Source organism: Pteropus alecto, unplaced genomic scaffold, assembly GCF_000325575.1.
Source record: "Pteropus alecto unplaced genomic scaffold, ASM32557v1 scaffold7, whole genome shotgun sequence".
In the NCBI taxonomy this organism is placed as follows: domain Eukaryota; kingdom Metazoa; phylum Chordata; class Mammalia; order Chiroptera; family Pteropodidae; genus Pteropus; species Pteropus alecto.
Window position 1 is genome coordinate 55,202,956 of NW_006494614.1, and position 14,664 is coordinate 55,217,619.

General features: G+C 35.9%; 1 protein-coding gene across 1 annotated transcript in view; it reads left to right on the top strand.

Annotated features, from left to right (window-relative positions):
- The first annotated feature begins 691 nt into the window (after window positions 1-691).
- CCDC81 (coiled-coil domain containing 81) overlaps window positions 692-14,664 on the top strand; it is a 45,009-nt gene continuing 31,036 nt past the window's right edge. The window contains exons 1-5 of the mRNA XM_025042519.1: window positions 692-821; window positions 6,497-6,558; window positions 7,861-8,017; window positions 11,505-11,761; window positions 13,998-14,077. Of these exons, the coding sequence (XP_024898287.1) occupies window positions 692-821; window positions 6,497-6,558; window positions 7,861-8,017; window positions 11,505-11,761; window positions 13,998-14,077 (686 nt within the window). The remainder of the gene's footprint in view (window positions 822-6,496; window positions 6,559-7,860; window positions 8,018-11,504; window positions 11,762-13,997; window positions 14,078-14,664) is intronic.

Sequence of the window (14,664 nt, forward strand, 5' to 3'; positions counted from 1 at the left end):
GCCCAGGAAAAGCCACACCGGACAAATTCCAGCTTAAACTCAAACCCTCATACAGATCCGAAAATTCCTATGTCCATCCCTAGGGGCGAAGAGTGTGCCCAGATTTGTACAGAGTGATTACAAAAGTGACCAAATCTCTTCGCTGCCCGGAGTAAGAGGAGAAAGAAAAAACAAAGTTAAAAAACATTAAGTTGCTTCCCAACCTCGCCGTCTGGAGCTCTGGAAATCACCCGGACCACCTGGGGCCCATCTTAGGGGGTGGGGCCAATGGCCTTCTTTGGTGTCCAAGCAACGGAGGGACCCTTTGTAGCATCCTAGCAACGCGCCCCGCCTTCCTCTAGGCTGGCGTACTCTCCCTCCCCTGCTCGTGGCTCCGGCTCACTCTCTCACTGAGTCTCCTTGTGTTGCCGACGACTTGGGTTTGCATACTGATTCTGGTGCCGTTCAGCTCTCGAGTTTTCTGCAGTGGAAGCTGCCGAGGGAGAGCCAAAGCTGGGAGGGGAGGGACAGCGAGAAAAAACGTTAAGAAAAAAATTTGCAAGGTTCGATAATTTTTAGATTTAAATATCATCCGAAGCTCCAGGGCGAGGGGACTGGAGGGTGGAAAAAATCACTTTTGTACAAATTCCATATAAAGAAGGAAGAAAAGAGACCTGCTGCGGACCCAGCAAGAACTGACTGGGGAGTGCAGATGTTGGACGCCATCATCCCTTCCCTGCAGAACCTGGGCAGGCAGGTGTTGCCTACACTGCCCCTGCTGAGTCAGGAGGGTAAGCGGCATGAGGTGGGGGCTCAGGGGCTGAACCTTCACCTGCTTGGAGGTGAGGCAGAAGACCTCCTTCCCTGTCCAGTGGAGTGGCCATGTTACCTTAGCCGCCAGCTGGTAATCACAGCAGGCTCCTGCTGGATCCTCAAAGACAAGTTCTTCATTGACTGCCATAATAAGGGATAGGGGCCAGCTGAAGATTTTGATTAAACAAGGTAATGTATATGCAGCGCTTAGCTCCAGGACTAGCACAAAGTAAGTGCTCAGTAAATGTCAGCTAAAAACAACCATTCCAAAAGGGGTCCTCAGAGTTCATACAAAAACATGGCTATTTTTATTGCCCTTGATATCTTGGGGTTGTGTTAAGAAAGCGAGATGATCATAAAAAGAACAGGGGATTTGGAGTAAGACCTGGAAGCTTCTCATAGAAAACTTACTAGGCTTGGTTAAAAGCATAGTTTCTTAGAAGAATCACCCTAAAGTGACAGCGAGATCTGTCTGCAAATGATAGGAGCCCCTGGGAAGAAAAGTGCTCTAGAAATAGAAGCAACTGTTACTATCAAGTCATTGTAACTTTGGGATATTGCCTAGACTTTAACCAGATGATCTGAGGAGATAAAATAATAGGAGTAGATGCATCTTCTCTTTCCTCTTCATCACTCCTATTTTTTTTTCCTATTAAAACAATTCTAGAAGAAGCATCATAGATAATGATATTATGGACTTAAAAATTTACCATGTTTATAAATATATATAATTTATTCATTTAAATAATTTTGAGAACCTATGCCCTATGTACCTATAATGCCTATGTGCTAGGCATTAGAGAAATGATGGTGAGCAAAAACCTTAGAATTCACAATCTAGTGGGAAAGATACATGTCAACCTAATAATCACAGAAATAAATATAAATTTACAATTAGTAAGTGGTCACCAGTGTCAGAAATGACTGAGGGGTCAGAGAGGTGAAAATTAAACACATCCATTGAGTTTATTGATGAGACCTTTGGTGACTTCAGCAAGAGCTTTATTGGTTGAATAACAGAAGCAGAAATCAAATTACAACTTATTAACTTTCACAAATGACCCATTGTAAAGGAGATGAGGATGAACTCCCAATCCCAGCAAAACACATAAATTCACTTTTCACCATTGTGTATGTGAAGTCCTGCTGCTTCTGTTTGCTTTACCAAAGTTTAATGTTGTATAATTATAGTACTTAGAAGGTCCTGTCATCATTTTACAGATGTGAACTGGGTGAAACTATTGAAAACTACACAGCTAGCAATCCATGGAGCCAGGACGGTCTTCAGCCATGCAGACTGATCTTTTCACTGCACTATGCTCTGGAAATATGTTTCTTTGTTCAAATCACTCTAATAATTTGTTTCATTTGTATACCAGTATTTCAATTTTAGAAGGTATTTTATAAAGCCAAGGAAGTCATTTTTTAATTTTGATATTAATATTTACTTTATTATTCTATAATTTACATAATGAGCACTTGATCCTTTTTTGTAATGATCATACATGAGATACAGTATTCCTGCTACTGGGTACTATGCTTTAAAATATAGTTTTGAGTGCACAAAATGTTTAGAATTTGAAGTCAAATGAAGGTTGAACTTTTTAATAGTGATTCTTGGTATTTCAATGTTTGATCAAAATAAGTAACAATACCAGCTTTCCTTAAAATACAAAAGTAGTATATTATTTAGTTTGCTTTTTAGACTGGAATAAAATTTTCTTTTGCTTTTTAGACTAGAATAAAATTTTCTTTTGTTTTGAGATACCCTCTCTGATACATTGGCATGTCAGAAAAAAGTTAGGACTCACAGTCTGTAAAATTTCCAAATCTATTCCAATTGAATTGCAGGGGCTGAAAATTACCTGAAGGGAATGATTTGCATGTTTTCCTTTTTCTTCAGTGAAAAATAGCAAATTTCAGTTTAGAATAATAAACTCTTATATAACGTTGCCTATTAGGTTTTATAGAGTAATACAACACAGTAGACTTGAATGTGTCATCCAAATGAAGAAAGATGATCCTCAAATTTTCAATTAAGCTCAGTCAGGTCTTTTCACGAGGGTTTGGTTGCAAGCTATATAGTTTCTCCTGGCCCTAATTAAGTCATCTCTTTTTGGCATAGATTGTTTTTCTGAAATTTGAGCTGCATATCATGAGTCCAGATGAAAGACTAAATGGTTTCGACCTAATAACTTTGAAAGGTCTCCATGTAAATCTGGATACTGAGATTCTCTATTATTAGTGAATTAATGATGTTTTTGGTCATGATGAAGATTTTAATTCAGTATATATAGTTGGAAATGGGTGGAAGACTTTCTTACTTCTTAGCAGCCAGCAGAATGTCTTTTTGTCTGTGGGGGTGGGAAGGAGTAGGGAAAACAATAGGATGGGAAGAGTAGAGGAAATACCTGATTATAGTAAGCCGTATATCCATGATTCAGAGCGAGACGTAGTATCTTGGCATTTGGCTCACTGTAGCATGCAGCACTTATTTTCTTGGAGTATGAATGACTTTTCATCACCCAAGCTGTTCCCAGATGTTCGTGACAGTCACTGCTACTTCTCATTGCCTAACCGGCTCCTTCCCTGACACAGTAATAAAAATACTTATAACTCTGATAGACTGGAATTAAAAGACTGCAATTTCGCTGCTTTTTGCGTAGTGGTTTAAACCATTAGGGGGAAAAAAAAGTTACACCAATAAATCAAGCAGTTTCCAAGATTAGATAAAAGAAATTGGTCTTATGTCATTAACTACATCTATGTCCTGAAATGGCAACCTGGTGAATGTCACTGTTCTTGATCTTTATTTTGAGAATTAAAACATACTCTTTTCATTTTGAAAGAGTTCCTCATTGAAAAGTATCTTCAATACACATAAGTACATTTGGAATGGAAATGTCAACACAGACATAATTATTCTCAATATTACTTATACCTAGAGTATATCTTCATATTACACATTAACACTTTAGTTATTGGCAACTACTTATTTTTATTTTATTTTTCACCACAGTGATTTTGAAACACAGCTCAGAACAAGAAAATAACCATAGAAGGCCTCCCTCTGGTCTTTCAAAGCAGATAGTGCAAAGTCTATTCACTGATTCAAAGTAAAGCTCGTTGGGTCTCTACTCAAAGATCTGTTTTTAAAAAATTATTATTTTAGACATAATATTAGTATATTTGTTGAAATCAAGAACACAGCAGATCAGAAGCAGTGAATTAGGACTGGGCAGGGAGCCTGCAGATCCTTGGTAGTAAAGAAGAGTGACAGCTGGTCGTCTAACAGTGACAAATAATGAAAAGCAGAATCAAGAATTAAACAAAAATCAAAGTATTGAGACAGTTAATGTACAGACAAGAGCCTTGTGTGTCTTAATGGCCATTGGCATTATTCTTGTGGTATAGATGGATATAAGAATAAATGTTCACATTAATCCAATGGAACAGATTTGTTGAATAAGTCATTAAGAAAAACATAGATTATACTTGGTTAACTTTATAGCATAAAGGGAGATGTGTAACGATCCTTTATTCTAGAAAGGTTTTCTTCAAAAATTTATTATTATTATTATTATTATGTTTTAAATTACATTTTTGAAACTTAAAAAGGAGTAAGCTTTAGTTACTCAGAAAATTAACTTTGGGGAATTACCTTATTTTCTGTTCTTTGTTTTTTAAATAAACATTTTATTATGAAAAATTTCAAATATTCATAGAACAGAATAGTACAATAAGTCACATATATCCATTACTAACTATAATTTTATAATAATTATAATTACAAGTATGATTTTGCTAATCTTGTTTTATCTATTTCTCCACCCTTTTTTTCTGGTGTGTTAAAAACAATGAATAGATTAGTTTTTTTTGTTGTTACAATGTGCTTCTTTTTAAAAAAATTTTTTTTATTTTTAACATTTTATTTTTTTACGTTTTTCCCCCCTCCCTCCTCTCCTCTTCCCCCTGGTAACCACTAGTCCATTGTCCATGTCCATGAGTCTCTGTTTGTTTGTCCTGTTCCTTTGTTGCTTTGAGGTTTATATCCCACATGTAAGTGATATTATGTGATTTTCAACCTTTTCTGTCTGGCTTATTTCGCTTAGTATTATTATTTCAAGGTCTATCCGTGTTGTTGCAAATGGCAGTATTTCATCTCTTCTTATGGCTGAGTAATATTCCATTATATATGTACCACAGCTTCTTTAGCCAATCATCTATCGTAGGGCACTTCAGTTGCTTCCATGTCCTGACCACTGTGAATAATGCCGCTATGAACATCGGTGTGCAAATATCTTTTCAAATATGAGTTCTCAAGTCTTTGAGGTAAATATCCAGTAGAGGGATTGCTGGATCATATAGTAGATCAATTCTTAGTTCTTTGAGGAACCTTCATACTATTTTCCATAGTGGCTATACCAATTTGCAGTCCTACCAGCAGTGTATGAGGGTTCCTTTTTTTCTGCATCCTCTCCAACATTTGTTATTACTGGTCCTGTTGATTATAGCTATTCTAACAGATGTGAGATGGTATCTCATTGTGGTTTTGATTTGCATTTCCCTAATAGCTAGCAATGTTGAGCATCTTTTCATGTATTTGTTGGCCATTTGTATGTCCTCTAGGGAGAAGTGACTGTTCAGATCCTCTGCCTATTTTTTTGATTGGATCATTTGTTTTTTTGTTGTGATTGAGTTGTATGAGTTCTTTGTATATTTTGGATATTAGGCCCTTACCAGAGGCATTGCTTGCAAATATATTTTCCCATCCTGATGGTTGTCTACCTTGTTGATGGTTTCTTTTGCTGAGCAGAAGCTTTTTGTTTGATGTAGTCCCATTCATTTATTTTTGCTTTTACTTCCCTTGCCTTTGAGGTCAAATTCATAAAATCCTCTTTGAGTCCAAGGTCCTTGAGTTTTGTTCCTATGTTTTCTTCTATGCATTTTATTGTTTCAGGTCTCATATTCAGGTCCTTCATCCATTTTGAGTTAATTTTGGTGTGTGGTGATAGACAACAGTCTAGTTTCATTCTTTTACAGATGGCTTTCCAGTTTTCCCAGCACTATTTATTGAAGAGGCTTTCCTTTCTCCATTGTATGTTTTTGGCTTTTTTGTCAAAAATTATTTGCCCATATAAATATGGGTTTACTTTTGGACTCTCGATTCTGTTCCACTGGTCCATGTGTCTGTTTTTCTGCCAATACCATGCTGTTTCAATTATTGTCGCTTTGTAGTATAATTTGAAGTCAGGCAGAGTGATACCTCTATCCTCATTCTTTTTCTCTGGATGGCTTTGGCAATTTGGGGTTTTTGTGCTTCCATACAAATCTGATAATTTTTTATTCTATTTCTTTAAAAAATGCTGATGGGATTTTGATGGTGATTGCATTAAATCTGTATAATGCTTTAGGTAATAAGGTCATTTTAACTTTGTTGATTCTTCCAATCCAAGAACATGAAATAACTTTACATTTCTTTGTATCTTCTTCAATTTCTTTTGATAGAGTCTTATAGTTTTCATTATATAGATTCTTCACATTTTGTTAGATTTATTCCTAAGTATGTTAATTCTGAATTAATTAGGAATTGCTGTTATTTGATTCTGCATTTCATATTTATATTTTTGTTTATTAGCACTGAGATATTAACACATGAATACTTACATAAGTTAAATTATTTTTGGTTTCTTTTGAATTACAGATGTCTCTACTATTTGGGGTCATGTGTCAGATTATGTGAAATGGCAGCTATCCTTACACAAGGTAGGATTAATACTTTAATTGTAATGTAGGAGTCTAAAGAATCTTCCTGCCTTAGTCTCGTATAATTTCGTTGGAAACAGGATAGCAGACTTTAGGGCTACCCAGTTAAACTTTCAGTCCTATGATTTTATGATGCTCATGCTTAGGACTTGTGGATAGTAGATTTAACAAACATGGATTTCATCCTTAGATAATGAATTTAGTGATATGAAATGTATCACTGATCAACCTGGGTGTATAGAAAGGAACTAGATGAATTCTGTTTATCTGTGATCCAATAGTTCCTAGCATCGCTCTAGAAGGATATAATGTTTCTTGTCTTGCCTTCTTGCAGGGAATGGATTTTAATTGAAAAATAAAAAGATAGGGACTGAACTCGACTTGCCAAATATGAGAAACTTTGCCCAGGGATGGACTATTTCTTGCTGTCAAATCTTGAGTTTGGGTGCCATAGAACTGGACAGAGATTTGGGGAGTTTAGAGGGAGCTAAGAGGTTGTGGAACTTTTATACCCTACTCAGAGGTCCCAATGTAACAGCCCTTGGACTGAATTCATCCTACAAAACTATTTTATTTGATCTGATGATTTGATTCAGTTATCACTTAAAATTTGGAGAGTTTATGTAAACTTTTGAATTTTTTTTCTCAAAATATCAGCAGATTTAACAATACCAGGGGTATGCACTCTCTGGCCACCATGTTGTCTGATCAGATACCTTCATTCACTTGCTTGAATTCTTTCTTGGCCCCTGTAGGCAGGAAAGAGTTTGTAACCCTTGATGTATGGTATTTCCAGGGAAACAAGAGACCCATTTTGAGAGCCAAAAGCATTTTCTTCTACCCATTAGCTAAGATCACCACACTGCAGCATATTCCTTGAATGCTGGGTTGTCTGATTTTAAGTGTGGGACATCAAGTTTAAAAGAAGGAATGAGAAAGCAGAAATTCTCATGACACTAAAAAATGTCACATGATTTAGGACAAGAGTTATCTTATATACAGATTAAAAGCAGTTATGGCATCCATACAAGCTTTCTTAGTCCTTGCAGCCTTTGAATGTTATGGAGATGAGTGATCTTATGTCATAAAAGCATTGTGGATTGACATATTACATTTTATACTAAATTTATTTGAAAACTTAGTCACAAAATGCTACAGCTGTAAAGAAATGTAGAGATCACTGAATTTTTAAATGGCTAAGCTTAACTCTTTTCATGTTTTTTGGATAACAGTAGTAAGGATTATTTTTATTCACCCCTTCAGTAAATTGTTGCTATTATTTTTCCTTCTTTTTCCTTTCAGGGCGTTCATATTCCAGGACTTGGAACTTTCACTTTTATGAGACAAAAACTTGATGTGGGAAACAACAAGTTTATTCTGATTCAGAGGCCCATGTTTATCATAGCAGAGAAGTTAGTGCAGATCCATGGACTCAAACAAAACAAAGTATATACTCCTGGTAAATATATTCAATTGTTAAAATTTTTTAGAGGGTGACTGGCCTAGAGATGAAAATGAAAGTGCAAAGCATAGGCAGTTACTGTTTTATTGGTTTCAGATTCGAGGGGCTCACTTTTCACATGGTACCTTTGGCAGAAGGAGGGGCTAAAGTAGAAACATAATATACAATCTTCTTGTAGGCCATTTTAAATCTCAGTAGCTTAAGAGATAGGCATGAGAAGACCTGATGTGGCATTTAGGCAAATTTATGTAAAAGCCGTATCATAGAGTTGTATAGACTTTACCATATTTCAGACCCTAAGAAAGTAAAAATGCTTATAAAGAAGAGTAAGTTAATTAGGGTTTCTGGTTTGGAGAATTACTGTCAGTATCAATTGTAAAAAAAGATCACTTTATTCATCATATATAATCTAAATTATTAAAATTTAAGTTAAAAGGTTAATAATTTCATAGAGTTAATGAATATCTTGTATACTTCTTATACCCTAAAATCTTCTCTCTTCCCTCCATCCCTCTTTTCTTCCCTTCCTTCCATACTTCCTCCCTCCCTGCCTTTCTCTCTTCCTTCGTCTCTTCCTCCTGCTAATATTTACTGAGGGCAAACTCTGAGTCCAGCCTTATTCCAGATGCTTGAGATATAGTGGTAAACAAAACAGACATGATGCCTGTCACAGGATGCTTACATTCCAGCTTCAGTGTGTATACTTTGTGACAACTGCACTAGTTACTTAGAGGCCTTTGGGGTTTCCTCCCTGATTCCTGGCTGTGTTTCTTTTGACCTTCCTTATTGTTCCCTCTGGCACCAGACTCATATCTGGATGAAAAGAGACAGTCTACTCCCAATGCCAACAGGTGAAAAAGACTGAAACTTTTGTTTTATGTTAAGTTCCCTGAAAATTAATTTTCAGAGTTATTTCCACCAAAAGATTATATATTGGAAAAATACAAACTATATTTAGAATTCATTATACATATATTCAGTATGATGGGTTTGATGAATTTTTTAGCCAGTTTTACCTAGAATTGAATGACAAAGGAAATATCCTAATTCATCAAAAGCCTACAAAATGAAATAAAAATAAAGCCAATTTTTTTTTCTTGCAGAAACATTTATGCCTTAGAATTAGAGCTTTTCTTCTATCTTGGGCCTTACGCAGTCCAAAAAAGTAGTTTAGATCCATAATTAATTTTTTCAGAAGGTTGAAGAAATTTCAGAATTAAACATATGTGACTGGATTAGTTTACAAGAACAATTCTTTCCACAGTTTAGCTTTGGTGTTATGATTCTTCATCATTAATTACCTAGGTATCAAATCGAACATTATATAGTGATTCTTAAGGATTATTAAGACATGGTCAGTGCTTTGAATAACTCAGAATTCAGCATGGGAGATAGATATATAAACAAATGATGCAAAATGGTTAAGTGCTGTAAGAGCAGCATTGATCGAACTGGATCAAATGCTAAGATTGCTTAATTCCTCTTGGAAATATGTAGGAAGATGACATGTGAGGAGGTCTTAAAGGATGATGGGACTTTGTTGTTAGAGCAACAGTGGAAGATATTTCAGGAACTGTATGAACAATTTAAGAATAAAGGAAAAAGTGAAGCTTGTTAAGGGTTTCTGTGTGACCAGGCATATGATGGTGGAGGCAAGTGGAAGGAGGTAAAAAAAATTGTTGGTAGGGGTCCAAATGTGAGGGGCCTTAAACAATGTGATAAAGACTTTGGAATTCATCCTATAGGCATTGAGGAACCATTGAAAGTTTTTGAGCAGAAGATTATCTGTACTGGTCCAGTTTTTAGTTTAGGAAGATAGTTTTTTTAATTATAGTAGTTTGCTAAAATATGGTAAAAGCCTGAACGAAGGCAGTGACAGTCAAGAGGAAGATGAAGGAATCTATTCATGAGACATTTCAGATGTAGAACTGATGGGATTCGGATACAAGTTGAGAGTATTGGGTAGCAAGAGGAAGGTGTTTAGGACTCCCATTTCTTGGAGAACAGATGAATATTCATGCCATTAACTGCCATAGAGAATGAAGAGGGGAATGGCAGGTTGTGGAGGCAAATATAGTAATGAGTTTGCTTTTGGACGTGTTGAAATTGAGATTCTTGTAGAGATGATTCCAGAGCTCAGGAGAGGGGTGGAGACTAGAGTCAAGATTTGAATAAGTTTACCCAGGAGAGAATATAAAGTAAGAAGAAGAGATAGCAAAGGATGAAATCCTGCAAACAAACAAACCACCATCTTATAAGAAATAGAAGAGGAAGGAAGCCAATGAAGATGACCAAGGAGGAAGAAATGGAGAATCAAGAGTGGCGTCATACAGAAGAGAATAGAGGGCATGGTTAACAGAAGTTAAAGAGAGTTCATGAGAATAAGATTTGCAAGTGTATATACAAGTGATATCCATTGGCTTGTCCATCATGAGATGATAGTGTCCTTACTGAGACAAGTACGCTAAAACACAGATTGCAGAGAGGCATTGGGCAAATGGAAGGGGAGAATCTAGAGGCAGGCAATATAACTTTTTCTTTTAAGAAATTTATTTTAAAAACTGAAATGGAGGGAGGTGGTATAGAATCACCATTAAGTTGAGCAGGAGACAATGGGGAAGCTTGTGTCTTATAGAGCTGTTAATCCTCATCATCCAGCAGTATTAGACATTTGAAAGGCTAGAAATCAATGCTTGCTGAATGATTGTTTAGAATGTTCTGTTCTTCTCTCTATCCTGTTTCCTCTATCAGTGGACCTTGTTTACTGTCTCTCTTTGGATTTCTCATGTCGATCATTGCTATTTATCCCTTTTCTGATTTGTGGACCTCACGTAGCTCCCACATCTGTTCTAGTTAAATAGACTCTCCACTTCCTTCAAGCTAGATACAGCAATAGTCCTTTGCAATGCCCTTTATGGACTCATTAGAGAGAAAAAACTTCTTGAAAGTTATTTAGTCTGACATCCTCTGATAAGGCCCAATTTTATTTGAGAGGTAACTTCTGGTGAAGATGACTATCCTTTCAAAACACTTAATGTTTGTAGAAATTTATTATCATTTAAAAATGGTATTATGACTGAAAGAATTGGGCAAATATTGTTGCAGCATGTCCCGAAAGATAAGGAGGCTAAAAAATTCAGAAAACCCTCTGATAAAGAGAAGCAGTATTACTATGTCTCAAAGAGAAAATCAAAAGCTTGTCTGGAGTATTGTTTAGAAAGCTTATGGTTTTTATTTTGAGTAACAAACAAACAAACAAACAAACATATTTTTAGGGAAAATTGTTCTGATTAATATTTATTAGTAACCAGTTATTGTCTGTGGGAATAATATTTTATTGACTACAACTGAAGGCTTAACACAGACAATTCGTTTTTTGAATATTAAGTGAGAATCAGATAATTATTTACAAGTGTATATGATATGTCCTTGTTGTAATTTCCATTTCCTTTCTCCTACACCAATTGTCTTTTTTTTCCTCTAGGTGATATCCCAATTGTTCCACTTAATTTTGTCATGATATCCCTGGAGGGTCCATTTAACAGGAATACAGTGGAAGGATGTGTGAAGGAGACGTTGCTTTTTTTATCACAATCCATTTCCATCAAACAAAATGTGGAGTTTACATTCAAAGGAATTGGAGTCCTCATGATCAGAGATGGCAATGTGAAGATGAGATTTTATAAGGACTACCTTTGTACAGTGGATAGAAGTGGGGCTTTGGCAAAAGCCCTAACAAATGTAAATTACTGTTTTCCTTCATCTAACCCCTCTCCTCATTGTAGCTCTGAGTCATCTGGGTGTCATCATTAAGGAAAATTCAGGTTGACATATTTTAAACGTCAGTTACCTCAAGTGCAGAGAAGTGCTCTATTATAGATGATAACTCTTTGACAAAAAGGTTAGAAGGGCAAAGGAAATTTAAACTAAGTTCTGAGTCAGTGCCGACTAAAAAATATAAATAGTAATAGAACCCTTATAATTCTGAACATTTTATAGTACTTTATAGTTTAAATAGTTCTTCCACATATAATATTTAATTTGAGCCACAAAATGTTATAAAGCTGGCATTATTATCATCCTGATTTTACAAATGAAAAAAATGAGGGCTCACAGAAGTCATGTGGGAAGCCTGAGGTAGAATTGAAATTCAAGCCCAGACTTTCTAATCGCGCTTTTTTTTTTTTTTCTGGTTATACTATTTTATTTTAATGAGGGTCTATGATAAAATCTAATTCAAATCATGAGGATGGATCTTTAGCTTTTAGTTTGTCAAACTGCGGAAGAAATTTCATAATTGATCCTATTGTTGTTAACCATTAAGTACTTGGTGTGGCCTTCATGTTAAGTTGTACATAGCAGAGTTTAAGGAGGCAGCGAAGCAGTCAACCAGCAGGACTAACTGAATACTTAGGGTGCCTTAGGTGCACTTCTGAGAACTAACAAAATTGGGATAAATGAATTGGATTATCCCAAATGTCAATCCTGTGTCTCCCTAGAGCAAAAGCCTGACTTTTAAATGAGAAAAATCTATAAAATGAAAGGCTATAAATATGGTCTAATTCTACTCTCTAATTTCTCCTTTCATGGAGATCTGGGATGGGGATTTAGGAGGTAGAGTTGTGCAGAATGAGGCTCTTAGTGTTTTCTCCATGATCTGGCTTCAATCGAGATTGCTGAGAGGGCTGCCAACCCTGTGTGTGGAAAATAGAAACACACATAGGTATAACTCGCTCTTTTTCATGAACACACAAGGCAAGATTTGCAAAATCAGAAGCAGGACCAAAGCACTGGCCCATCTCTAACCTTCAGGGCTTCTACAGAACTCTATAGCTTCCATATGAGTCTTAAACGAGAGGATAATGTTTTAATGGGCCTGCTGCACTCTAAGACATAACTTTTAAGAGCATTTTCCAAGAGAACTAGTCTCGAGAGACATTCTCTGGAAAAAAAAAAAAAGGATTTGGAGGCCAAAGTAGACGAAAAACAGCTGCATATATCATCCTCATGAATAGAGGCACCAAGTGGGTTGGCATGTTAAAGGATCTGAGGAGTCTGGCTGGAAAAAAGAAGCCACTTCAATTGCCTGAATGTATTTAATCATGGAACTTTAGGTTAATCCAATACTCGTTAACATCTCTAAAACACATTTTGGGAAACTGCTGTAAAGTGGTAAGAGGGATTGTTTTTCCTCAATGTCTCATAACTTAAATCTAAGTGCTGTCCCGTAGCATAGTTGTCTTGGGAAGCTGTGTGCTTATTTCAGTGATGCTGCTTTTGCTCAAAACATTTTTAAAACGTCTTTTTGTGAATTTCCTTCAAAGCCTTTTATAAGCCATAACATTAATCCAAAAATAATAATTTTATATATTATTCTATTCTAGTATAATGTAATAATGTGCTTATTATATAATGTAATGATAATTAATTCTAATAGCTATTTGTTGAGCAATAGCCATTTCCATAGAGTACCTCATAACATTTCTATAAACTAGATCCTATTATTATTCCCAGATACCTAGAGTCTAAAGCTATACAGCTGTTAGCAGTGTGGGGATTTGAATATGAGTCTACCTGAATCTATAGCCCTTCTTTTAAAATGTGAAGCCCCGTTTTAGAGTTACTTGGGTCAAGAGTGGAATTAGTCAGTTTACTCATTTTCCTGGTAGTTTCAATAAATTGGCCATTCTTTTAAAGATGTGTAAAAAAAGCCGTCCACTCTGAAGGGAATTTCTAAAGAAGAAATATTTTGAGAAAAGGCAGCATCAATAAAATTGATAAGTGACTACCCAGGGTGACTATTTTGATAAATGAGATCATTCCTTATTAAATTTTAAGCTCTAGACTTTAAGCACAAAACAAAAATAATGGTGAAGATTATCACAGTAGCCTTGCCTCTGAGATATCCTGTAGCTTTTATTTGTCTGTGGCTCAGACCATAGTCCTTGTATAATCCTTCTCTGTCCCTGTCCTCCAGAGGCCTGGCACTGTGGACTCGGTGTTGTCTAGCAGAGACACCTTCAGGAAACAGCCCAACAGCGTACTTGCATTTCCAAGGTCAGTGTTTTACTCCATAGGCTCCTCCAGGCACCAGCAATTCTAAGTCAAGAGGGGTTGACCTAATTTGGCAGTGTTTCTCAATCTTTTGTAGCTCATGCTCCTTTTAGTAACAGATTTACCCCAAGAGTGCAATGGGCATTATAGGTGGCTGCTGCTGACAATGACTATAATAATAAAATAATAATAATAATAATAAGGAATAATAATAATAATTATAGTTATCTATGAAGCACGTACTAGATACCAGGTACTATTAAGCACTTTCTTAATATTATTGCATTTAATCTCTACTACAACCATTTCAGATTTTATCCATTTTATAGAGGTCCAAAATTAATTAGAATTTTTTTTTTTTTAAACAAGTGTAGTAACATGTTACAGTATTAAGAAGAGTGGGGTAAGGGTCAGGAGACTTGAGTTTTATTTCCAGTTTGGCCATCATTCACTCATTGTGTGCTCTTAACTGTGTTCTTAATTTCTGTGCCATTAACTACTGTGCATTTCAGATGGAAGATGTTTGGGGAATACCAACCAGCTTCCCCAAGTATTATTTTCTCATGTTTATTGAGTCTGTAACATCCTCT